At 42.3% G+C, this 27,007-nt stretch overlaps 2 protein-coding genes across 4 annotated transcripts; one reads left to right on the top strand and one right to left on the bottom strand.

Annotated features, from left to right (window-relative positions):
- The first annotated feature begins 617 nt into the window (after positions 1-617).
- On the top strand, positions 618-4,213 carry LOC146707256 (protein CutA homolog). Of its 3 annotated transcripts, none has more exons than XM_085458575.1 (7): positions 618-678; positions 1,103-1,168; positions 1,268-1,416; positions 2,018-2,077; positions 2,248-2,293; positions 3,501-3,550; positions 3,702-4,213. In XM_085458575.1, the coding sequence occupies exons 2-7, from the start codon at positions 1,106-1,108 to the stop codon at positions 3,799-3,801; spliced, it is 468 nt and encodes a 155-aa protein (XP_085314701.1). In that variant the 5' UTR covers positions 618-678; positions 1,103-1,105; the 3' UTR covers positions 3,802-4,213. The 3 variants fall into 3 exon arrangements, with proteins under 3 accessions (XP_085314701.1, XP_085314700.1, XP_085314702.1); XM_085458574.1 differs by having other exon boundaries at positions 1,049-1,168; XM_085458576.1 differs by lacking the exon at positions 1,103-1,168.
- On the bottom strand, positions 3,840-23,273 carry sstr3b (somatostatin receptor 3b). The gene is made up of 3 exons (XM_085458577.1): positions 23,173-23,273; positions 9,910-10,751; positions 3,840-6,653 (listed from the first exon to the last, which is right to left on the bottom strand). Exons 2-3 carry the CDS (start codon positions 10,684-10,686, stop codon positions 5,982-5,984), a joined length of 1,449 nt encoding a protein of 482 aa, XP_085314703.1. The 5' UTR covers positions 10,687-10,751; positions 23,173-23,273; the 3' UTR covers positions 3,840-5,981.
- Positions 23,274-27,007: the final 3,734 nt, after the last annotated feature.

The following is a 27,007-nucleotide window of genomic DNA, read 5'->3' as shown; positions in this document are numbered from 1 at the left end:
TCCAGGGCGTGAAGCAGGTGTGGAGGAGATCAAAACTCCAGACATCCAGAGGCCCCCAGAACACAAGAGACCAAGGAAGACCAACAGAGGGGCAGCTGCGCCACTGTCCCGGAAAGAGCTGAGGAGAGTCCCAGATGAGGGCTCACTCAGCAGCCGCGGAGCAGAAGCCAGGGGGAGTTGCAGTGACGCGCAACATATTCAAGGTCAGGTACAACTATTAAATACAATATATTTAATATATATGGGGAATATTATAAGCTACAAGATTTGTTTTAGTTGTTGTTAAGTGTGTTTTCTGTCAGACGTAGGGGCTGTTGTGGCTCATTTGGCTGAGCATGTGGCCTACCTATGAGAAGGTTTCTTCCAGTGCATTCACTGGGGTAAATGCTTGTGTGTGAGTGTTAGATAAAACCAATGTGTGTGTAAATGATGAAATTAAACTTATAAGATAGTAGAAATTATAGAAAAGTAACTAATTAGAAATTATTATTTATTTATTTTCCCGAAATTCAGAAAAAAAAATTAATAAATGCAGAAATGTGAATTTGAATTCCAATTCCGTCTAGTCCGCTGTCACGCAACATGCATGTCAGGGGCTTTTATTTTGAAAGGTAGGGACAGGAAGGTTTACAGGAGGTTTCCTGTAGGGGTTGGGCAGTGACAGACTGCGGTTAGAAGGTAAGTTGCAAGGAATTTACATTATAGCAACACTTTGCAATCCAGCTGAACAACTTATCAGAGCGTTTTAGTGAGTCTGCCGTGCCGTGTTGCTCTTTCACACACTCACGAGCTTCTGCCGACGCCCAGCAGCTAACAGCTAACTGTGGTTACTAGCAGTGCAATGCTAAACACAACTCACCTGCAAGTTCAAACCCTAAGCATGCAACCCGGCTGCAGCATTTCTACAGCCCGTTCTCTTAAATTATGGTCTGCTTTGTTGAGTGGAGCGTGTTGAATGCAAAAGTGGGGAAGTTAACAGAGACTTTCATGGTGTTTGCATGGTGTGACAAGCTGCTTCAAGTACTAACCCTTATGTAACTCTGTTTAGACACATTACAACAAAGGGGGGAAAGCCTAAGCTTCGTGTGTCTCACCTGCTCAGGCAATGCGCATTGGTTTGCCCACAGCAGAGACACTACAGGGTGGATCCTTAAAAGCTTTGCTTTTGGTGAGTGTGCGATTTCCTCTAACACTTGGCTCATCAAGTTAGGTAAAATGAAAAAAGAAAACATGCTTTGCTCTAACGTTTATTCATTTCTCTCCTCAGACAGTGCTCCTGAGCCTGTTTATGTTCCAGCTGCTGAGGACCGTGGGACTGAGGGCCTTCTCCATGGCATCTGAGACGTACACATCAGGCACACACTCTGCTGCCTTTGTCACCTGTCCTAATGACACAGTTGCTAGAGATTTAGCCAGGTGATTCAAATGGCACAATAACAGTTCTGTTTATAATATATGCACACTAGACACTTTGTTAGGTACACCTTACAACTACTTGGTTGGACCTGTTTTTTTGGCAATAATTGAACAAGCTGCTGGAAACATTCTTCAGAGATTTTGGCCTGTGTTGACGAGATGGTTGCTGCAGAACATTCGTGCAAATTTCCTGGTCCACCACTTTCCAAAGGTGTTCTACTGGATCGATAGCTTGTGAATGTGGAGGCCTCTTGTGTACATTGAACTCACCGTCACCTGTTCAGTAAAACCATCTTGAGATGATTTGAGGTTTGTGATGCAGTTTGTTGCCATCAGGTGTCATGAAGGGTCTGAAATGGTCAGCTGCAATATTCAGGCAGGCTGTGATGTTTAAACCATTTCTTTTTGAAGCTAAGTGCTCCAGAGTATATCCCCCACACTATTAGACCACCACTAGTCTGAACCATTGATACAAGGCAGGATGGATCCTTGCACAAATGTGCACGTTCAAGTAAAAACTCTCTGTCTTCATTAGCTGGATACAAGGACCATGAGATGTTTTTCATCTGTGCTCATTTCATTCTTTTATTCTTTCTCACAGGGGTATTGTGGAAAAGAAGCTAGCAGCTTGTGTCAACATTGTCCCAGCGATCAAATCTATGTATGTTTCACATTAGCTATTCTTTAGTATCATGTTGCACTGAGCTTTCTTTGCCAGTGTTGTTTTTTGTAAATTATAGACTATATTTATACTGTTCTAACTAGCAGAAGTCTTCCTGCCTTTGAAGCTAGTACTTAATAACCAAAAATAATTGTGTGCTGTTCCTTCAGATATGAATGGCAGGGGAAGATTGAGGAGGACAATGAGGTGCTTCTGGTGAGTGCTTTCTGGGTACTGTTATATATTGCTTAGATGCAGCTAAAATCCATTTGTATGTCTTGGGGGCAAAATGTAATGCAAGACTGTTATTATTTCAGATCCTATTATTGATATAGTTTAATTTATTGGTGAAATATTTAAAAGAAAAAATTCCTAATTTACAGAAGTATTTAGACCCTTTGATGTGATACTCCAAGTTGTTGTCCGATTTCTAAAGTCTTGAGTGCTCCCCACAGCAAGCAGCATCAGTAATTGTGAGATGGAAGACGTTAAGAACCACAGAGACTCTTCCAAGAGTGAAATCAGTCACAAAATCATGTTGGTACTTGGTTACAGGGGCGATCAAGACTCTGTCCCTCCAAAAGAGTTTCAGAAGACCTCAGGAGAGAATTGTGAAACCTTTTGAAAGGTGGCTCAACTGAGCTCCAACAGTTAGTTGTTGTTGTTTTTTTTGGTTGAGTAGTTCAATGGAAAACAATATAAGTAAATGCTATTATCTAAACTTCAACCAAATGATTTGTAAGAGCAAAACCAAAAAAGACAAACTCTAATATTTTTTGCATTTAAGTCCAAATTCTGTTACCGGTGAACACAAAGCACTGATTATTGGCTACGGTATCATCCCTGCGATGTAGCATGGTGGTGGTAGCATCATGCTCCGGGAATACTTCACAGCAAACAGGGATGGGAAATGTATCACAATCGGGGGGAGAATGAAAGCTACTAAATAAACAGAGGTCCTTGAAGTAAACCTGCTGCAGAATGGGACGTGAAGGAGGGCAATGGTTCAAAAAAGTAGTGCGAGACACTTCTAGAGTAACTTGAGGACAGAAAATTGAACCTGGAAATAAGATTATTCTATAGAAGAGCTATAGTTTTTAAGCTTAGGTTGTGACTAAATGACTGTCAATATGAGCTGTTAGTAGATAGACTCAGTCCTACTTTCTGTAGTCACTGTTAGAGGGAACAGCACTGATAACCATTCTCAGCTGTGGGCAACATTTCAGTATTTAATATAAAGGCAAGTTTCAGGATAGATCCCATTATTTGTCTGCTTACTGTGACATATTAGGTCATGGTCTCTTAGAACATGGCAAACTATATTTTAAACTGTTCAGCATGAGCTTTCTCCTTCATGAAGTTGATTAAATGGAAAGGTAGTATGTCTGAAGTCCTGTTTGACACAGTGTCTTTCCAAATCTAGATGATCAAAACAAGAAGTTCCAAGGTACCCGCTCTTGCTGAATATGTCCGGTAAGTTTGTTTTAATATTCAACACATAAAACAGATTGCACTAGAACATTGCGTTCATCATTTGCTCCATTATGTCATGATTCATGCAGTCGCAGTTTTAAGTACTGGCTTTTCTCTGTTTATTTGACTCATAATGGATTGTCCTCCACAGCTCTAACCATCCCTATGAGGTGGCTGAGGTCATCAGCCTGCCTATTGACCAGGGTAACCCGCCTTACCTTAAGTGGATTGGAGACATTGTTCCTGAGTAAAGGTGGACAGTTAGATTAGTGGAAGAATTTTGGGATAATTGATGGATGTAAAAAAAATTATATAATACAAAAGTTCATTCTTTTCAAACACACCCCCGTTACAAAAAAAACCTGTCCAGATTTGTAATTATTATTACAAACTGCATTAAATGTTGGGATTAAAAACATGTTCTGAAATATTTGCAATGCTTCTTTCTCCTAGCAATGAGCTGAGGCTTGTAAATAACTGCCTTCCCTCTAGTATGTGGACCTCTAGAGGGCAGCAATGTTTTGTCCTTTTTCAAAGTTAAACTGGTGCAGAATTTAACTTTGTCTCGGTGAACCCTGAAATGTTTAATGTGAACAGACATCTGTTACATCTGTTATGTCTTTAATTAATTTTGCATTGTGAAATAAAGCCAACGGTTTTTCATTGGTTTTAAGCATTTTTTTGGTGAGCACGTTATGACGGCGTGACACTTACATACATGCTACATACATATGTTAGGCACATACTATATACATGTCCATATGTTGTGAAGTAGGTTACATGACTTTTTTTTCATACAATACCTTTTCTTTCTTTCTTTTTTTAAACATTCTAGTTGGTTACAGTAAACATTTATTTAGCCTACTGTCACTACTTGGCTTTAATACTTCACCATAGCATTAAAAACATCACTGATAATACAAAGTTTTGATAGTGGAAAAAAGACTTAAACAAGACGTAAAACACCAAGATCACAATAAATGACAAAACGTCCTAATTTTTCAATGTGACTCAGTTTCTTTACACTGACTAACACTGTGTAATGCTGAAAACTATGCTGCTCATTATGCTAAAGTTAAAGGAACACTGTAATCAAAGTACAAAATAAGGTTTTAAACTTGTGGGCTATTGATCTGGTTAGTTAAGCAACAGAGGGGGTTGTTCATCAGTTTCAGCTGCTTTGGTGTTAATAAAATTAACAACAGGTGCACTAGAGGGGTAACAATGAGGCAGGCACAAAAACAGGAATCTTGTCTTTGCGGACTGTTTTTCACTGGTTTTGCACCTGGAAAGTGTCAGTGTCACTACTGGTAGCATGAGGTGATACCAGGACCTAACAGAGATGCAGTCCAGCTCCTTCATAATGGCACAGTGGGTGTGGGGAGACATAACCATGGAGGGATGCACAGACCTCTACAGACTAAGCAACAGCACCCTGACTGCCTTTAGGTATCAGGATGAAATCCTTGGACCCACTGTCAGCCCCCACGCTGCTGCAGTAGGACCTGGGTTCCTCTTGCAGTGAGAGTATGCAGGCAGTTTCCTGACAGAATTAATACTCTTGACTGGTCCTATGCTTGGCAGAGCCTTTGAATTCAGTCCTCTGTAGGCTGATAATTTCCATCAATTGATATGGTATTCTTTATCTCTAACACGTTACCCAGTCCTTATCAGCTGAGATCTGATGTGCTTTCAAAGTGTTCCTTTATTTTTGAGCACTCTAAATATATAGCTTTACAAAATTAACAAAAATTGCACTTCGACTTATTAAACTCATTAAACATTCAAAGTTGAATAAAAATCACAATTAATGTAGAGATTTTTAACAACAGTCTATTTAGGTCACTAGCAAGTACATTTATTTTTACACTTGTTCTTAAGCTGCGACCTAAAGCATGGTTTTAGTTAACCTTAAAAAAGAAAAGTAATTGGTTGATCTCCACACATGTACACTAATTCAGGTGAAAATGATGCACACAAGCCTGACTGAGACGCGTGTTTTCTGAAAACAGTGCTAATTATCTTTGTGGGCTGCTCTCAAAAGCCAACGCAATAAAAGTAAACAGCTGACATTTTTTCATTCCACAGTGGGTCATTAGTCATGTGGTTTCCCACTGGGGCATGATTCATTTAGTGCATTAGCCATTTCAGCACAAGAAGTTTCAGAAGTAACAGTCTGGTTCAAAATAACAGCGATACTTACAAACAGTGGTCATTCAGGCATCTTTGTGTGTTTGTTGTGTCCTTCAGGTTTCATTGTGCCTGCCGCTATAGTTTCTCATGGTTAGATTAAGTTGTTACCCTTTTATTTTGTGGCAAAACACTTGCATTAATGATGCCAGACTGTTACCATAAACTGGCATTAAAACCAACTTCAAAGACGCTGTAATACAGCAGGTACCCAAATCCACTGAAAATGGGCAAATTTCTGTTACAGGTAGCTGATATCAAGCACAGAGTTTTGGTCCAGGAATTCTTCAGGTGACCTACTTCTCTTACTGGCCAAAGAGGACACTCCCTCAGCAGGATCAAAGCTTGCACCCTGGTCACGTGTACCCCTCTGTGTGACCTGTGTCCTTGAGTCCTCTTTCACTCCGTTCTGATTCCCATTCTGTGATGTCTTACAGATTTCTCTCATCTGTATAGCACCTTCTATCCCACCTATTTCCTCCTCTTCTTCATTTCTACTACTTTCTTTCCCATGCACGTGAGTGATTCCCTCACTTATTTGCTGTCGGAGAACAATGCCGCCCCACTCCTCCGTGGGCCTCTGGGCCTCGATGCCGGTTCTGTCGTTGCTGTTCACTCTGCGCGACGTGCGGCACAGCGCCTTCCTGAAGCCCCTCTTGAAGTTGTCAGACAGAAATCCGTAGAGTATGGGGTTGGCGCAGCTGTTGGCATATGAAAGAACAACAACAAAGAAGTAGAGGCCCCTGAAGTCTCCAGGCAGGACCACAAGGAGGTTGAGAATGTTGAGAACATAGAACGGCAGCCAGCAGAAGATGAACACCGCCACAACAACAACTACCATCCGGGTGATTTTACGCTCTGACTTCTTGCGTCTGGAGGATGTGGCCTGTGCCCGTTTTCCAACACTTCTTACCTTTAAAGGAGAGGAAAGCAAATACCCTCAATTTAAAAACAGGTTAATGAGAAAGTCTGTCCAAAATGTATGCAGGCTCAAATGAAACTGATAACACAAATGTTTGCAGACACAGATGTTTTTTTTACAGAAAGAAAGAGACTAGTGTACCAGATTAATCCTGTTTTCTGGCCTGTCCGAGGTCTACCCCGCCCTTTGCCTAATGACAGCTGGGATAGGCTTCAGCCTCCTTAATGACCCAGTAGTTAAAAAGATGGATGGAGGAATGGATGGATGAATAGATGGATGGATTTCCTGAAATAGAAAAGTCACTGAAATAACGTAAACTGTCAAACAGTATACAACTATGACAAACAGACAACACTATCTGAGATCCTGCTGGTGGTTAGAGAGGATAAATGGTAAATGGCCTGTATTTGTATAGTGCTTTACTAGTCCCTAAGGACCCCAAAGCGCTTTACACATTCAGTCATCCACCCATTCACACACACTGTTGATGGCAAGCCACAGCCACCCTGGGGTGCACTGACAGAGGCGAGGCTGCCGGACACTGGCGCCACCAGGCCCTCTGACCAGTAGGCAATGGGTGAAGTGTCTTGCCCAAAGACACAACGACTGAGACTGTCCAAGCCGGGGCTCAAACCGGAAACCTTATGGCGAACTCCCAACTCTTGAGACACGATCGCCCCATATACATGATTCTGTTTGTTGTTTAAACATATTTATAGAGTTAAGAGTTCAGATTGCTGGAAGAACAACATTCACGCAGTCTGATTGCTGTTTTTCTCCCAAAATGTAGAAACACCTGCTAACCATGGCACACTCTGCTTTTCCATTAGGTCTGTGCAAATACTACTTAAGTACACTCATCCTCCTGTGCCATTAGTGATATTAACAGAGTGTAGTCCATTTACGTTGGGCTTCAGCATCTACGCACATGTTGGCAGATTTTCTGAGTAATGTAAGTTTAGGAGGACGTCACTGTGGAGAGGAGTGAGGTTCTTTTTTTTAAACAAAAATAACCGAGACAGAGTTTTAGTGTGGAAGGAGCCATTATGTTCCCAAAGTTCATTTATGTTTCCCACAGATGCAGCAACATGATTCACAATGAGTCAACATGAGCAATGTTAATCATGACTGCAAAAAGATTAGCAACTGTGAAAGTGGAAGATGAAAAGTTATAACCTTGTTTACATATAAACAAGTTACAGTAACAGTGTACACACACACTCATGCAGATACCGATCAGGGATAACATTATGACCACAGGCCACAGGTCCCCCTTTTGATACCAAAACAGCCCTGAAGAATGGACTCCACTGGAGCCCTGAAGGTGTGCTGTATCTGCAACAAGATTCTAGCAACAGATCCTTTAAGTTCTGGAAGTTGCGAGGTGGGGCCTCGGAGCTTCTCAACCTTAAACATGTTGTTGTACTCCTCAAACCAGTCCTGAAACATGTTTGCTTTGCTGAAAGACGGCACAGCTTTAGAGGCCATGTATTTCTGTTGCTCCATGGTTCAGTTCTGATGCTCATGTGCCCATTTTCGGTGCTTTCATGAATGGACAGAGGTCAGCACGGGCACCCTGACTGGTCTGCAGCTATGCAGCCTCATGCGCTGCACATGACCCTGTTGCTGGTTCACCACTTTTGGATAGATACTACTGCAAGCCGGGAACCCCCCACAAGAGCTGCAGTTTTGGAGATGATCCAGCCATCACAATATTAATATTATTAAGCAGGCCCTAGCAGGGCCTCCTCCTGAAGGTGCCAGTGTGGGCGTGTCCCACCACCTCTTCTGCCTGAGGTGCCACCTTTCCCTCCTGTACAGCTGACTCCCATCAGCAATTAAGGGTATTTAAGCCCAGAGCAGGGTGAGCTCTGGGCCAGAGTGCCATTTTGTGTGTGTACAGCTAGTGAGCTGAGTGTTTGCGGTAGTTTCCAGCTAGTGAGCTGTGTAGTGTGTTGTCCAGCTAGTGAGCTGTGTAGTGTGTTGTCCAGCTAGTGAGCTGCGCTTTCCTTTTGACTTTTTGCTTTATTTGACCAACGCCTGAGTTTTGTTTGTGTTTTGTTGGTGTTTTATGGTGATAACGGCTTGTCCGTCTCTTTTAGTTGACTTACTTCAATAAAACTGTTTTATTTAAACTGTTTCGCCTCCTTGACTCCTTTTTCTGACCCGGTCACTTTTGTTACTTCCCCCTCACCGCCTAGACCCCCCCCAGGGGAACGTAACACAGACTCACTCAAATCCCTGTGCTCGCCGATTTTTCTGCTTCTAACTCATAAACTTTGACTACAAAATGTTCAGTTGCTCCGTAATATATCCCACCCACTAACAGGTGCCCCGATAAAGAAATAATCAGTGTTATTCACTTCACCTATCAGTGATCATAATATTAAGCCTCATTGGTGTATACTGTTAAAATTAGATACTCATGTTAAACATGGCCCAAATTTGTAAACCTTGTGGCCAATGCATGTGCAAGTAATCGCTGTGCACAGTGAGGTTTAGGACAGTGTTTACTGCTTGTTTATCTGTGTAATATGTGGGGACATCGTTAATATGGTCATCTCACAGCTCTGGCTGTGAACACAGCCACCGCCTGCTCTTTCAACCTGTTTATAATGAACAGAAGAAAGCTGGCGTAAAGTGAGGGTGGCTGTTATAACCCTAGCAGGCTCCCACAGGTTCAGCTGCTGCCCATTTCTCCTGAGGAGCCAGTGTATAGCTGGATACAAGCTTGTGGAGAGCTCCTCGGTGTACGCCAGTGTCAGTACTGTGGTGACCTTAGGTGTTTGTTTCCCAGCCTGCAGAGGCTTGTGTAGTGATGTGCTTTGACGTATTTGACGATGAGTTTAGCGCTGTGTTTGAGCTAGTAGTGAGCAGCCAGTGCCCTATGTGAGAGTGAAGTTTTTCTTTGATTACCCATTTCTTGTCTTTTCAGCAGATTCTAGTCTGTTGACATCCTTTGTTGGAGTGATATAACAGTATAGTTGACTCGTTATCTGTCCCCTGAGCTTATCATTGTTAATCCCCTCATCCCCTAGCCCTTTCCTGAGGGTGTAAGAGTGGCCTTAAAGGAAATGGCTTTTTTTAGACAGTGGATGAACAGTTAAATGTCAATCATAAAATGTCAATCAAGTACATCAACATTAGTTGACTGAAGCCACAATACTCTTAAAACAGTTTGCAGCCTCATACTTCCTCCTTTATCTTAAAAACTCAAATTATTTCAGTGTTACTCTAAAAGTCATACCTTGATGACGATCAGCAGGTAGCACAAGCAGATGACCAGCAGGGGGCAGAAGAATCCAACAGTGCACGTGTAGACAATAAACGATGTCTTCCACACTTCTGCTGGTTCAGGCCACACGATGCTGCAGTTCCCATCATCCTTCAGCACATCCGCGAACACCACTACCGGCAGCACCACCACAAAGGACCCCGCCCAAACGGTGCCACTGATAGCCTTAGCCACGTGGGGGCGCCGCCACCAAGAAGAGCGGATGGGATGCACCACAGCCAGGTATCGGTCCACTGACATCACAGTTAGACAAAAGATGCTGGTAAACTGGTTGATGGCATCCACTGTCATAACCACTCGGCACATCAGAGAGCCGAAAGGCCACGAGAGCAAAGCGTTCTGTACCGCCAAGAAGGGTAGGCCCAGCATGAAAAGCTCATCTGCAATGGCTAGATTGAGGATGTAGATGTTTGTGACTGACTCGTGTTTTGTGTAGTTGACAACAACATGGATGACCAGAGTGTTTCCCACCAAGCCAACGACACAAACGATGCCATAAATGAGTGGGATGAAGATTCCAGCCAAGCCAGGGAGGGATCCTGGTTTACTTTTGGTGCAATTTTGACAGGAGCTGTTAAGGAGAAACGAAGTGTCATCTTGGTTGAAGCTGTGAAGCGGTTCGGAGGGAGTAGAAAGGAGCAGGAAATGAGAGTAGGAGGGGGCAGAGGTGTTGCTCCAGGTAGCTGTAGGGACTTCCTGAGGCAGCAAAGCAAACTGGACGAGCTCCATCGAGGCGTTAACGACTATCAGGCAACAGTTGTTGGTAAGCTCACATCAGTAGAAGATCAGCAGCCCTACAGAAAGCAAAGTTAATTAATTTAGCACACTTCATGTGGACATGAAATATAAAGCAATTAATGCATTAAAGGTGTATTCTAACATTTCGGAGATGTCCAGTTAATCAACTCTTCCAACAAATCAGCCGTGTTGGTTGTTCGTCCACTGAAATGTGTCTGTAAAGCTATAAAGTTTCTTCTGGGACCTTTTCTGAGTTCTGTTTTCAGTTTCTGTTCGAGCAGATCTGTTGTTGGAGAAAATGCTTCATCCTTTGTAGCATCCTTTACATCAGGGGTCCCCAATCCCAGTCCACGAGGGCCGGTGTCCCTGCAGGTTTTAGATGTGTCCTTGATCCATCACAGCTGATTTAAATGGATAAATTACCTTCTTAACATGTCCTGAAGTTCTCCAGAGGCCTGGTAATGAACTAATCATGTGATTCAGGTGTGTTGACCCAGAGTGAGATCTAAAACCTGCAGGGACACCGGCCCCCGTGGACTGGGATTGGGGAACCCTGCTTTACATGGTGGAATAGACACAGCACACAGTTTGCATGCAATTATACACACTGCAGCAAACTTGTTGCTTAACTTTAAAATATAAATATAGTACATAATAATAGTTTTTGTCAAAGTATAGAATTTATGTAAAACCCTTAGGAGTAAGAAAGGTGCTCGGTGTTATTTAGCACCTGGATTATCGTTAATGTAACGTTAATCCAGGTCCATGAAACTTCAACTAAACTGCATTATAATTGTGTTTTAGAGTTTTAGAGGAAACATCTAGGCTGACTGTGTAAAGGTAACAGATTTCCCATCACGTCTTAGATTGTTCTTTGCTAGTATGGACTTTAAATTATTATTGGATAGACAGCAACTTGGGAAGTCTTGTTACCTTGAGGTTGCCTGGAGACAGCCGGCACTCAAGTGCTGTATTGTTCTTGGTTTCAAGTGGGCAGGAGACTTTTGCTGCATGTTTAGTGTTTATGTCTTCTCTGTAAAACTCACAAGTGACATTTTTTTGCATCTAGACAACAATACTATATAACTAGCTAATGTGAGCTTTAGGGGTATTTAAATGTTTTAACAGGCTTCTGTCAAAAATAGACGTGCAAGCACTATTACATTTTTCATCTGACTATTGGCAAGAGAATGAGTGAGCCAGTTTAATAAAATATTTAATGTCTCTAAAAGATATGTAGCAAAGAAAGATAAAACATAGAAAACAATGGCATACACAGCAGTAAGAGAGAATGAACAGGCAACAACATGTATTGACAAAGACACACTTTTCTATGTACACATAACGTTGACTGCTGCTGATGTTGGACAACACCTAAAAGTTTCAAAAGTTTGGCCATATCTGCCCAGTGGCTTGATGAATACTAAGCTATTAATAAACATAACAACCTTCCTTCCGTCACAACAAAGCAAGCGAGCACCAGAACACAGACATAAGGTATTTAGTTTTATTAGTACGAGACTTGTTTATGAAGCCATCCCAGCTTCTTAATCACCACTGTTCCACACACAGGCACACCCTCATCCCTCACAGCGATGGTTAATAATTGGTGGAACAAAATGCACTGACCTATGGGGGAAAAATAGCAGAGGCATATCTTCTGCGACCTCAACTGAGTAAAGTACATTAATGCAGATGTGAAGATGAGCGGAAGAGCGGGGAAGGTAAGGTGAATTATATACACCACTAAAGAATCCCCCAGAGACAGTTACTTTAGATTAAAATAAGTACAAATATTGGCAGCACACAGGAAATGTACACACTTTGAAGCATGACTGAATTCTCTTTCAGTGTTTGGAGATTTTTTTTGCTTTGCTTTAATTACATTTCATTCATTACAACCTAAAGGGCACCAGTACCACCAGTGGAGAATAAGACCACAGTGTTCACTGGTCAAACACGTGATCAAATCATGGTGAATGTCAATCTTTATGTACAGTTTTTAGACCAAACCTAAGAGCCATCCATAGGTCATGACCTCAGTTACTAAATGTGAATGCCAGAGGATGGTATATGCCGTGGATCTCAACTGCTTAATGCTGCTACTGCTTTTATGAAGCAACAGGGTAAAGACAAGAAGTCGATAAATATAGAAATATTAACTTGTACCTAATATCGAATTACACTTATACTTGGGGTTATTTAGGCTTTTAAAACCTCATGTTTAAATCAGAAATTATTCAAATGAAAGAAGGCTAAGATGGATTTTTTTATAATGTGTGCACATTGTGTAAGGAGTCTTTAGTGAAGAGATCCTATTGTGACATCATCATATAAGGGAGTAGTGATATATTGAGCTATACTGGAAAAATCCCCTGGAGGGAGTCTAGATGGTGGTGATAGCAGCGCAGGGGTGAAGGATGATGCTGGAGATCTGGATGGATGTGATGTGGAGCATGACAAATGGTGAGATTAATGGATGGACCTGAGGACAGAGGTCCTGATTAAAAGTGAGGATGAATGGGGTGGAAGAGTTTTCCATCAATCTGACAAGGAAATGACCACAGAGAGCAGCAGAGGCTTAGACATTTTTTAAATGACCACAGTGCAAAAAATTGGATAAGAGACAGAAACTATGATAAACACAGAGAGGAACATCATCAGTCAGTCGCCTTTATAAACTAGGTGCTGTGTGAGAGGGAACATGAATGGGTGGTATAAACGTGAGACAGTCTTCTTGACTAACCTTTGACAGGCTTCGTATCACAAACAGTGCTGTGATTGTGAATATGGAGTTGTACAACGTTCAGGTGTCACACTGTACAAAGACACGGAGCTAAAATGGTTCAACAGATTAAATCGAGGCACCAATTATTTCTCTGGCCTCAGTCATTGATTTTTTTTTTCCAGTCAGCGAACTTGAGTGACGTATAAAGTCTCAATAAGTCCTTTTCAATAAAGCGTATCAGGAGTACACAAAAGAAAAGAATGTTGTAATGCAGTAAAAGTGGTTCAGCAAAATATTAAAAATCAGCTGAGGCACAAGAGCCAGTGTTCACTCTTAAATCCTGTCTCCATAAATAAAAAATATAAAAAAAATTATCGTTCTGGTTTTTATGGTTCCAAAATTTATTAAAAAAACAGTTTTGGATAGATAATGAACAAATAGTAGGAAACCAAAACCTTTCTGTGGTTACACATTGTGACTATTTGGAGTGCATTCTCTTTGTAATCCAACCTTGTGGCTAGTATGTGCATCATTTATTAAGCTTAAAAAAATCCACAATTACCTTTAAGTTCTGTCCTTGTCTCTCTATGCTCCCTTTTCCTCCTTCTCTTTCCTCTCATTCAGCAGCCAGTCACAGCACAAGGCTGCCCCTTCCTCAGCCTGGTTCTGCCACATGTTGCCTCTTATTAAAATGAGTTCTTCCTCCCCTCTGTTGCCATGTGGTTGCTCACAGTGAATTGCTGGGTTTTTCTCTATGATATTGTAGGATCTTTGTCTTGTGATAGAAAGCGCCTTGAGGCAACTGTGGCTGTGAATTGGCACTATAATAATAAAATGGAATTGAACATATAAAAACTATAGTAATGCAATTCACATCCATGGTTAGTGAAGACAAATGATTTTCTAACATATCACAGGCTTCACATCACTGTCATAACGAGAATATCTGTTAATTAATATATAAAAGGGGAAATAAGAAGTTTAATGGTTCCATAACATAAACTGGAGTGGTTGCAGGTATCTTTTGTTTTTTTTACTCACACCATACATTAGATAGTCACTGAATGTCCCACTGAGATGTGAACAGTCAGCAAGGCTAACCTAATCACACACACACTCCCCTACACTCTCCTCATTTTGCCTTTGCTATTGCCTCCCACCCTAATCTCTGATAAACACAATAAGAGCAGACTGACAATTTTTCTTCCTGAAGTGCATCACTTCTCTCGTCTGCCATTGCACGAGCAGCTCTGTGAAAACCCTCCCAGGAGGTGTTGCTATGGTAACATAAGGTCAAGACAAGGCTTAAAGGTCCCTGCATGGAGCAAATTGACGAGATAAGTGAGAGTCTGAATGACTGCTGATTGAAGAGTCCTTGCATTTACATTCAAATACAAAGAGTATTGTGTGTGAGAGGCCAGGTGTGTGACAAATGCATTTGTGCATGTGTGTACACAAAACCTGCCCTCTGTGCATCTGCAGAGTGAAGATAATATAGTCTTAGAGATCTCAGGGTAAATTTATGTTAACTGGTTGTTATTTAAAGTCTGATGCTAGCTGAAGTGATGATTACAATTCTAAATGTTCACTTGTTTGCTATACATATCTATATTTATGTGCCATTTGTGGCATAGAATGGAATATGTATAGTTTTCAAAGCAAATCTTAAAATAATAGGTTCAACACAAAATATGATTGAGCTGCTGGTTTGGCAAATTTTGCATAGTCTGTTCTCTCCTAATGCAGACATCCGGAGAAACAGAAGCTAGAAAGTTTGTTAAAAATAGGAAGGTACTTACTTTTTTATTATTTCACATCTCAAGGATTACTCTATCATTCTGGCAAACAAGGTTATCCAGTCATATGGCTTACTAATTCAGTGTTCTGGTTCACTTTCCCCACTTTTTACCTCATTTTGTGGCTGCAGCAGGGAAAAGCAAATGCCAAGCATACAAATTTGAATATCAAACACATTTGGAAAAGACTCAAGACTGGATCGAGGGCGTGAAACGGTAATCTTCTGTGGTTTCGTAACCTTATCATTCTGTGCAAGCAGGAAAAAACTTAAATGACGTTGAAGCTGTGCTGAAAAAAATAAATATAAAAAAAAATCTCATGTGTAACTGAAATATGTATTTTGCCTGATCATTAAACTTTAATGGTAACTTACTGGTTGTCATTTACAGTAATTTAACTATTAATAATAAGTGAATGCCATATGCCACATATGAGACTGAATTAAAAATATAATATATATTAATTTTACAAAGTGACACAATGAAAAAGAATAAAAAATTAAATTTAAAACCTTGATTTGCAGTTTTTTTTTTTAAATTAATAAATTGAATGTAAATATATTTAAAAAACTGAAAAAAGTCTAGAAAAAAAACTCTGTTTAAGTGAGACAGCACAGGGTTTACAAATGAACTGGTGAAATTGTACCTATTTGCTGAGGCAGTACAATGAGAGGCCTGGGTGGGGTGACTGCAGCTCCGGAGGTAGAGCAGATCACCTACTGATCGGAAGGTTGGTGGTTCGATCCCTGGCTCATGTATCCTTGGGCAAGATACTAACCCCAGGTTGCTCTCGATGCATCCATCGGAGCATGAATGTGTGTGAATGTCGATAGAAAGCACTCAGTTTAGAGACAGTGCTTGTGAGATTGGGTGATTGTGGCATGTTGTATAGAGCGCTTTGAGTACTCCGGGAGAGTAGAAAAGCGAAAGCTATATAAGAATCAGTCCATTTGTACAGTATAATGTGAGGCAACAGCAGCAGTTCATAACCTACCAAAATTATGCAACGCTTTCAAACTGTCGGTGGTCTAAGCAGCAGTCCTTTCTATCCACTTGTTCACTACACACTTTAACGACATTACAGTTCAATGTGTTTTTTCTTAATCTCATCAGTCCCATGTTTTCCTGTGCTGGCTTGAACACCTTTAGGCTTTCACGTCAGAGACTTTCTCACTGCTCTAATTCAACTCTGACTAAACTCAATGCTGCAAACTCAGTTTGTGATTACCAACAAATGCATGTCACTTTGTTCCTCATGAATCAGTAGAAAATAAAATCCACTTTCACTGAAGCCTCAGTGTATTTCAGCATAGGCTTTACAGTTAGCCTTTGAATTAGCTGAAGCCAAGATGTCATCTTGAGATTTTCAGAGCCTTTTCCAGAGGAAAGACTATTATACTGAGTCATGCACCACCTCAGCAGTTATTGTCCCTCGATGGAATTCACTGAAGGTGTGTGTACTCATAACTGGATGCCACGGCTGACACTGCAGGACAACACACTTCTCTACTCCCATATCGATCATTCCAGCTGTTCATCCACAACATCACTGAATCCCAAATTCAGTTATTTCCATAATGATGCTTGCTCATAACTGCAAAGCGACACTAGCAGTATTGTTCTGAGAGATTAGCTGGTGAAGCGACAATTGCTTGGCACATAATAACCCTGGATACTATTGTTATGGTTTCTGCTAATGAAAATAGCTTGCACCTGCTGTGAGCTTCAGCTGTTGTGTCTTTCAAAGGAACAAGCTGAAAACTTTCAAAAATAGACATTCATGCTGACAGCGGTTTGGTGCACGATGCTTTAATAAACACTTTTAACATCAGTTTCCATGTTTTTTTATGTTTTTGTTTTTTTCCTATCACCATTACGTGTTGTACAACCATCAATTTGGCTTTAACCTCTCATATTTCTGGTGTGATTAACCTCTCTTAAAGACAAAAGAGAGCATAAGAGATGGAAAAGAGATGTCCTTGAATAAAATTCAATAGTTGAATTATTGGAAAGCATTTATACAAACATTAATGGTGACTCTCTTTATAAGAGGCCTGGTGATGATTACATGGTTGATACTGGTGGTAAATACATGTTTCCTCCTCACTGAAAACTCTGTTGACGCCTGCGTAATACCTCGTAATTGTTCAATCCACAGCTTGGAACAAACAACCTCCTGATACAATCTAGAGGCCACAAGGTACCCATTAACACAGACGCCTGTCTGGCAACTGTTTCGTTGGGGAAGTGAATGCCTGCTGATTGCCCAAAGGGCCGCTCATTATTGTTACATTCACTAAGTGCATTTTAGGGCATTTCTATTGTTTCTTTTAATGTCAGTCTGGTCTTTTCTTTTTTTTGCCACCCTTATTCCTAGCATATAAAAAATAGGACAGGAAAAAGCAAAGACTGTTGGTGGTGTGGCCACCAGGCTGCAGAGGGTATCTCATAAAGGGTCATGGGAAATGGGGAAGAGTAACCATCACTCACTGCACAAAATAGATTTCAAAGCCTTACTTATCACGCTGTCATTAAGAAGGTGCCAAGGAATTGCAGCATAAACTATATACATTTATGTGCATCTGTCCATTTATTTCATATGGTTTATAATGTTAGTTATAATTGTGGATACAACTGATCATCACACGACGATGATGCTGCACAAAATCATCACTTGAATTCCTTGCTGCGACGCTTTGAGCTTGGACATGAACACACCTAAGTATATGTACACTTCGTGTAGACAAAACATTTAGAGACTGGAGCTTGAAACACACTCCTGCATCTGTGAATTTGCATTGTATGCCAATAAAATACAACAATAATGTTAATGACACACACATTTAAAAAAAAGCTTACCAAAGTCAGTACATTCTAGGTTGGCAGCAGTCTCCAGGGTTAGGGTCGCTAAAGCTGCTAGCAAATGCTAGGTAACGCCTCAGCTAGTTAAAAATCACTGAACATGTTTGTGCTCTTTTGGACCATTTTAACGAGTTTATCTGGCAAATTATATGTCTTCTGTCACAAAAAGGTCTGTGACTTAAATTGTAATACTGTATGAATATGCTTCAGTCTATGTATGCAAGTTGCTAATCAAGATAAACCACATTAGCTTCTAACTAGCTGCTAGCACTACAGCCTCTCATCCAAATATGGCCATTGTTTACTTCCAAAGAAAAACAATGGTGACAGCCAAAATGACAAACTTGAAGCTTCAAAGCAGTAGTCCACAAAAGAGTATGTGCTCTTGTTGTGATTGGGTCCAAATTTTATGTAGAGTGTTTGACTTTAGGTAACATTTAAATAGTGATAATATTATCAGTGTGAAATATTGTACTTTTTGTTTACTAAATTTCGCCTATTCAATATCTACAGTTACTAAAGCCCCATCTTTGCAAGATAGACCAGTAAACATTTGTGAGTTACTTTAGCCCAAAGTACAAAGATCCTAAGCTTGTATTTTCACAAAAACACATATATGCTTTCAGCAAGGCAAATATTTGGACTATAAATATTCATTTGTGATATTTCTTTGGGGAAAATAGTGGGTTTGTGATGTGTGTACACTGTTTATGACATGTAATACACAGTAATGTTCTTTTTTTTCCCATCCATCCATCCATCCATCTTCATCCGCTTTATCCGGAGCCGGGTCGCGGGGGCAGCAGCCTAAGCAAAGAGGCCCAGACCTCCCTCTCCCCAGCCACCTCCAGCTCATCCGGGGGAACACCAAGGCGTTCCCAGGCCAGCCGAGAGATATAACCTCTCCAGCGTGTCCTGGGTCTGCCCCGGGGCCTCCTCCCGGTGGGACATGCCTGGAACACCTCACCCAGGAGGCGCCCAGGGGGCATCCTTGTCAGATGCCCGAACCACCTCAGCTGGCTCCTTTCGATGTGGAGCAGCAGCTGCTCTACTCTGAGCCCCTCCCGGATGGCCGAACTTCTCACCCTATCTCTAAGGGAGAGGCCAGCCACCCTTCGGAGGAAGCTCATTTCCGCCGCTTGTATCCGCGATCTCGTTCTTTCGGTCACTACCCACAGCTCGTGGCCATAGGTGAGGGTAGGGACGTAGATCGACCGGTAAATTGAGAGCTTCGCTTTTACACTCAGCTCCCTCTTCACCACGACGGACCGGTGCAGCGTCCGCATTACTGCAGCCGCAGCCCCAATCCGTCTGTCGATCTCCGGCTCCCTTCTCCCATCACTCGCGAACAAGACCCCGAGATACTTGAGCTCCTCCACTTGGGGCAGGAACTCATCCCCGACCCGGAGTGGGCACTCCACCCTTTTCCGGCTGAGAACCATGGCCTCAGATTTGGAGGTGCTGATCCTCATTCCCGCTGCTTCACACTCGGCTGCGAACCGTTCCAGTGCGAGCTGGAGGCCCTCACCCGATGAAGCCAACAGAACCACATCATCTGCAAAAATCAGAGATGAGATTCTGAGGCCACCGAAGCGAAAGCCCTCCGCCACTTGGCTGCGCCTAGAAATCCTGTCCATAAAAATTATGAACAGAACCGGAGACAAAGGGCAGCCCTGGCGGAGCCCATCACCCACCGGGAACGAGTCCGACTTATTGCCGGCAATGCGAACCAAGCTCTTGCAACGGTTGTATAGGGATCGAATGGCCCGTAGCAATGGGCCAGACACCCCATACTCCCGCAACACCTCCCACAGGACACCCCGAGGGACACGGTCGAATGCCTTCTCCAAGTCCACAAAACACATGTAGACTGGTTGGGCAAACTCCCATGCACCCTCAAGTATCCTGGAGAAGATAAAGAGCTGGTCCAGTGTTCCGCAACCAGGACGAAAACCGCATTGTTCCTCCTGTATCCGAGGTTCGACTAGTGGACGAACTCTCCTTTCCAGCACCCTGGCATAGACTTTCCCAGGGAGGCTGAGGAGTGTGATCCCCCTGTAGTTGGAACACACCCTCCGGTCCCCCTTCTTAAAGATGGGGACCACCACCCCGGTCTGCCAGTCCACAGGTACTGCCCCTGATCTCCACGCAACATTGCAGAGGCGTGTCAACCAGGACAGCCCTACAACGTCCAGAGCCTTCAGGAACTCGGGGCGGACCTCATCAACACCAGGGGCTCTGCCACCAAGGAGTTGTTTAACTGCCTCAGTGACCTCGCCCCCGGAAATTGGCGGGTCATTCCCCTCATCCCCAGACTCTGCTTCCTCCTCGGAAGACGTGTCAGTAGGATTAAGGAGGTCCTCGAAGTATTCCTTCCACCGCCTGACAATTTTCTCAGTCGACGTCAGTAGCGCTCCGCCAGCACTATACACAGTGCAGGTAGAGCACCGCTTTCCCCTCCTGAGATGCCTGACGGTTTGCCAGAATCTCTTCGAGGCAGTCCGAAAGTCTTTTTCCATGGCCTCTCCGAACTCCTCCCACACCCGAGTTTTTGCTTCAGCCACTGCCCGAGCCGCATTCCGCTTGGCCTGTCGATACCTGTCCGCTGCCTCCGGAGTCCCACAGGCTAACCAAGCCTGATAGGACTCCTTCTTCAGCCTGGTGGCTCCCTTCACCTCTGGTGTCCACCATTTGGTTCGGGGATTACCACCGCGGCAGGCACCAACCACCTTGCGGCCGCAGCTCAATGCAGCAGCTTCGGCAATGGAGACGCTGAACACGGTCCATTCGGACTCAATGTCCCCAGTCTCCCTCGGAATGCTGTTGAAGCTCTGCCGGAGGTGTGCGTTGAAGATCTCGCGGACTGGGGCCTCTGCTAGACGTTCCCAGCACACCCTCACTACGCGTTTAGGTGCACCAGGTCTGTCCAGCGTCCTCCCCCGCCACCTGATCCAACTCACCACCAGGTGGTGATCAGTTGACAGCTCAGCCCCTCTCTTTACCCGAGTATCCAGAACATATGGTCGCAGGTCTGCTGATACGATTACAAAATCGATCATCGACCTACGGCCTAGAGCGTCCTGGTGCCACGTGCACTTATGGACACTCTTATGTTCGAACAGGGTGTTCGTTATGGCCAAACTGTGATTAGCACAGAAGTCCAATAACAAAGCACCGCTCGGGTTCAGATCAGGGAGGCCGTTCCTCCCAATCACGCCCCTCCAGGTCTCGCTGTCGTTACCCACGTGAGCATTGAAGTCTCCCAGCAGGACAACAGAGTCTCCAGGTGGAGCACCCTCCAGCACCCCCCCCCCCCCCCCCCAGGGACTCTAAGAAGGCTGGGTACTCTGAACTGCCACTCGGTGCATAAGCGCAGATGACAGTCAGGACCCGTTCCCCGACCCTAAGGCGCAGGGAACAAACCCTCTCGTCCACCGTTCTTTTTTTTTTTTTTAAAGCAATTTCACTCGAAGCAGGAGAGCATAGATTGAGCAGAGATACACCATCAGCTAATTGGCTATCCATTAGTCCTACTCCCTCAGGGAATCTACTTCCTCTGTTGCGGTTTAATAAACAGATTTGGACTGGATCCAGTCACCTCCACACCGCTGCCCGCCTCCACACTTTTTATTACAAAGCTGACAAGTGCTCACAGATTGCACAGAGTGTGATCAATAATCTTACAAGCATGTCATGTGGATCAAAGATCTGCAAATGCAAACATGGTCACAGAATGGTTTTGGTTGTATTTCAGTTTTTCCGAACGACACATATGGATGGACTTATCTATGGATAGATAAACACGCAGAGAGGTGTTCGTGTGCACACATGAGTCATTTGGCCCTAAGGCAGTGACTGAAGTTAAAAAACACAGGAGACTCTGCAGCACCCACAGTGTCACACTGCTTGTGGAGGGTAGATTTTTGGGAAGGTATACAGGAATTTGTGGGGGGTGCATTAATGCTTACATGCATTGCCACAGTTCTGCTAAAACCAATATCAGCAACACTTTTATCCTCTTCCTACACAGCGTGCAGGACACATGCAGTTTATGAAAAAAAAAACGTACCACAGGTGAACAGACGAGAATGAAAAGCTTTAAAAGCTAAAGAGCGGTGACCAATTAAATTAAAAGCTCTGTTTCCTCGGACAGTGAAAGAAAGAGAAAACAAAGGGTCACATAGAGGTTAATTTTTTTTTTACCTGTTTCACAGCAGTCCATTAATTCAAGCAGCAGGGCTTCAATAACAGTGTTCTAAACCTTATCAGTGATAGTGGAGCAGATTTCATATTCCTTCCTCTTCTTTCCTCTTTCTTTTATTTCCTCTCTACCCTGTTGTTGTTTTCCCCTCATCTCTTCTTCTATCTCCTACACTGCATGTCACCCTTCTTCATCTCACTTGGTTTCTCCTCATCTCTTCTCTCGTGACTCCTATTCCTCTTAATTCTGCATTTTTTGTTTTTAGTTTGAGTTCAATTTCTATTCCAGTCCCCTTTTTGTATGTGTGACCCTTTAGAGCAAATCAAGGCCTCCACTTCCACCTGTATCGTTTTTAAAAGCCACATACACAAAAATCCTCATTTTTACAGTAATTCCAGGAGTTCTGTATCAGCAGCAGACAGATGAGCACCGTGACTGATAATGTTTTTGGCTTGCTGCACCTCCAGAGACACGGCGCGAAATATATCTCACATTAATAAAGAGTATTAGAGATTAAAATAAATCCCACCAATACACAGCAACAACTAGGACAAAACAGAAAGACACGAGCAACACACAAAGCACAGACTGCTGAAGTGAACCTAAACACGACACCAGCCACCTTCACCTGATGTATTTACATGTAAGCATGAGTTTATGGCTGTGTGTTGTCCGCTATCACAGGTGAATTCTGCAAATAAAAATGTATCCAGCTGACGGCAATGGCTGCTGTTGTTTGGACGAGCCATCAAGTTTATGTTACTAAGTAAGACAAACTTAACGACGCTTCATTTTCACAGGCTTGTGTTAGCGGCAGTGTGGATTAAAAAGGCTGTCCTGCACACTCTAAACAGAGACTAAAGACATGACGAAGGGAAAAAAATACTTACAACTATCCGCTCACTGTGTTTCACCGGTCTGCACTTCAGCTGAGAACAGACTCACTCGGAGCCGTGAACAGCGGAGACTGTCTCAGAGCTCTGAGAGCTGAGGGGGTTTGTAAGAACAGCCTCCACCTACAATACCCACGCGCGCACACACGCGCACGTGTTTCTTTTTTTTTCTTTCCTTCTGTTTTTTGTTGGAATGTCGAGGACCCTGCAGACACGACGTATTAGCAACTCTCTTAACCAATAGAAACCACAACCCTAGTTCTAGAAACAGTTTTAGATGTTTTATATATACATTATATTATAATGGTTATGCTCGGCTTAATCACATCCTGTATTATCCTCTCTCGTAGCTGAGAGCAAATGTTGTGGAAATCTGAAATAAATCAGGTTTTCTCTGCGACTTTAATTTGACTTTGCATTGGTTCAAATTACCAGCAGGTCCATGTGCTTTTTTACAAAGCACCTCCAATATTTACACATCACTGCCACGATCACACAATACGGTCAGAACACTGTGTGCGAAAGATAACTGATGCATGAGCGTGTGGTATACCTGAAAGATTATTCTTTGCCCTCATAACAATAAATAAAATCTGTTTATTTATTCAAATTATTAGGAAGATATGCTCATAATAAATTGAATACATACCAATCAAGTACATTTCTTTTGGCCAGATTCCATTAAACTTTTTTCATGGACTTAAAAAAACAAAGACACAGAAAGTTGACATGTAATTAAATTAAAATCAGCATTTTGAGCATAAATATTTTCTGAGTGCATGAAGACAGAATGACAAAACATGGAGCCTTTCACTGAGTCAGGTCAGCTTCACACAGTCTTAAAATTTCCCATTACACTAATCAGTTGTTAATACCTTTGCGGGGAGTGCACAAATGAACAAACAGCTAAGCACCTGAATCTCTGGAGCCATTACTCATAGCAGCAGCTTTGGAAAACCATCACTTTATGCTTTTTAAACAAGTGCCATTAACATGGGTTCATTTTTTACTTTTTGTGCACTTAAATTTGAGTCCTCAAGACAAATTGGCGGTAAGAAGTACTGTATAACAAAGTACAGGGATAGTGCAATCACAGTGTCACATATTTTACACAAAGCAATTTTAAAATGCTGTGTTTGTTTAGACATTTAATTCTGATTCAGAAATGCAAACAAAGTGTTCAAAAATAGAGATTCATACGAACATAGCAGGCACTTTGCTTTGCTCTCTCGTCTTTCTGCCTCTGTGAATAGCTGTAAGTAAAAATGGAGGGGCCATTGACTAACAGTCCATGTTCAGACCAGACTTTTTAACTGAACGAGGCAGTCACTTTACGACCGTCAGCCAGTGCATTTCACCTTCCTCCTTAGCAATAACTAAGGCAAAAATGCAGTTCAACCCAAGGCATAGTGAAAATGGGCTTCATGAACATGGCTGAAGCAAATGTCATGTTCACAGTGTGAGATATGCTGAGTGGTGCATAAGTAGTTTGGGTCTCCTTAGAGAGTACTCTGAAGGTGTGCCTGCATGTGTGTGTTCTTCTATTGTCTGTCATTCCAGCACACAGTTCCAACATTGTTACTTTTCAAGCACCTACACCTGTGCGGCAGACTCACACCCAAGCTCCTGCAGTGGGAACTCTAACCTTTAGTACGTGTGTCCCCACTCAGCCAGGTGAGATATAGCAGAACAATTCAGAGTCTGACAGTAAGGGTGAAGACGAGCCTGACTGTTGGTCTGCTCCAAACAAGCCCATAAGCAAGCTTTGAAATATTATGTTACAAAATTGTGAAACTGGGACATGAAATTTGATTTGAAAATGAAATTCATCCTGATCAGGAGCTGTTATGATCTAAATGGTGTTCTAGATCCAGTAAGCAAACAGGAAGAGCTGCAATGTATGTGCTTTTTCATTAATGAATAAATAATACAAAGCTATAGTGCAGACTACAGCGCCATCCAGCTGGTGTTCGCTCTCTCTGCGGTAGAGTATCACTTCCTGTTCCAACACATAGTGGTGTTTTTGTGTAGCTTATCTGCGTAGCAGTTTAATTATAACCTTATATATAACTTCTTATTTCATAGGATTAGGGTTAATCGTCCTGCTTGACAATGACGTGCCCAAAGTGAATTGACTATTTCGCTTTGGACGTCTGCTTTCAGCACCTGACGGCATATCCGGGTGAATGAGCCGCGCTTTGTGTTTACATCTTTTTGCGGATTCTGTTTACACATTCAAAATAAAGAGAGAGAAGTTTGTTTGTTTTTTGTTTCTTTAACTTTCATCAGAGTCAGAAGTATGCATACACTTCCTTATTATTTGGTAAAATTGCCCCAAAACTGTTTCACTTGGGCCACACGCTTCAGGTGTCCTTACACCAGCTTTCTGCAACAGTTTGCTGGAATCTTGGCCCACTGCTCTTGACAGAACTGGTGTAACTGGGTCAGGTTTGTAGGTCTCCTTCCTGAGCAGTATGATGGTTGTACATTCCTGTACTTTTTATTCTCTCGTATTATTGTCTGAATGGATGAATGTGGGACCTTCAGGCATCTGAAAATTGCACCTAAAGATGAGCCACACTTGTGGAGTCTACAATTCATTTCCTGATGTCTTGGTTGATTTTCCTATGATGTCAAAGAAAGAAGCTCTGTGTTTGGGGGTGTGGTTTTACATGCATCCACAAGTGTGCCACAAATGAACTCAAATGGACTTAATTAACTGATCGAATCATCTTAAGCTCAAAATAGAAAATATCTGGAGTTTAGCTTTTGTTTAAAGACACTTGCTTTTACTTTACTTGAGAGATACTGACCTCAACAAACAGCTTGGGTTCTTCAACTGTATCTTATGGACACTCAGGTGAAGAACAGAGCTGAGCTATGAACTGATGGTCACCTGATGGTGAGTTGGGTCAGGTGGTGGGGGAGGATGCTGGACACCCCTTTAACTGCCAGTTCGACAGCATTCTGAGGGAGGCTTTGGACACTGAGTCAGAATGGACAATGTTCTGCTCCTCCATAGCTGAGCCTGCTGCAAGGAGCTGTGGCAGCAAGGTGCTTGGTGCCTGTCGTGGTGGTAACCTCCCAGAAAGGAGCCATTAAACTGAAGGCGGAGTTCTATCGGGCTTGGTTGGCCATCACTCAGCGGCCTCCAGCTCACACTGGAGGGGTTCACAGCAGGGCTGTGCGATATACTGAATATACTCAATGTATCGCAAGTTTTTCCACAAAAAGTGAAACACTGCCTGGACTGACAAACAAACCATCCTTAAAGATATTAGAACACACCAAGCTTCTGTGTTATTTGAGCCAGAGACTGCACTTGTGGATGAACAATAAAACCATTTTATATTTATTATATCAGTAATGTAACTTGCAATACAAAGTTATGAGAAGCTTAAACTTAGTTTCAGAATAATTAAATCTGAGACTTTGTTTTATTGTAAGGTTAATAAAGTTTTTGATTGTGTGACAAATAAAAATATGAACTTTAATTTTGAAAATATTTAACTATTATTAAATAACACCGGGTACAATATTGGTAATATGTGTGTTGTTCAGCAGAACAGTGACCAGTATGTTGGCTGATATACTTTATTTATATTTTAAAATAAAAGTTTGGCTGATTTTAACGTATTAAAAGGAGTGTTTTTAATAATTATTTTTTGAATAAAAGTACAGTGTTTATATTAAATGTTGTACTAGAAATAAGTTCAAGGATGATAAAAGGTCATGTGACTTTGTTGGATTCAACTTGTATGCAGCAAAATGAAAAATAAGTTACCACATGTTGTTTTTTAATTTGGTAAATAATTGATAAAGTGTTAAAAGT

The sequence above is a fragment of the Copadichromis virginalis genome, linkage group LG6 (genome assembly GCF_057382275.1).
Source record: "Copadichromis virginalis isolate Kocher_CV1m ecotype Utaka linkage group LG6, C_Virginalis_male_GT1.1, whole genome shotgun sequence".
Lineage (NCBI taxonomy): Eukaryota > Metazoa > Chordata > Actinopteri > Cichliformes > Cichlidae > Copadichromis > Copadichromis virginalis.
This window is presented reverse-complemented; position numbering and strand designations above follow the sequence as displayed.

Excerpts from the sequence above, each read along its gene's own strand:
- sstr3b (XM_085458577.1), bottom strand. The coding sequence starts at position 10,686 with ATGGAGCTCGTCCAGTTTGCTTTGCTGCCTCAGGAAGTCCCTACAGCT. Across the intron at positions 6,654-9,909 it reads ACCTGCTGATCGTCATCAAG|GTAAGAAGTGTTGGAAAACG; the intron begins GTATGACTTTTA and ends TCTCCTTTAAAG.
- LOC146707256 (XM_085458575.1), top strand. The coding sequence starts at position 1,106 with ATGCGCATTGGTTTGCCCACAGCAGAGACACTACAGGGTGGATCCTTA. Across the intron at positions 1,169-1,267 it reads CCTTAAAAGCTTTGCTTTTG|ACAGTGCTCCTGAGCCTGTT; the intron begins GTGAGTGTGCGA and ends TTCTCTCCTCAG. Across the intron at positions 2,294-3,500 it reads AGGACAATGAGGTGCTTCTG|ATGATCAAAACAAGAAGTTC; the intron begins GTGAGTGCTTTC and ends TTCCAAATCTAG.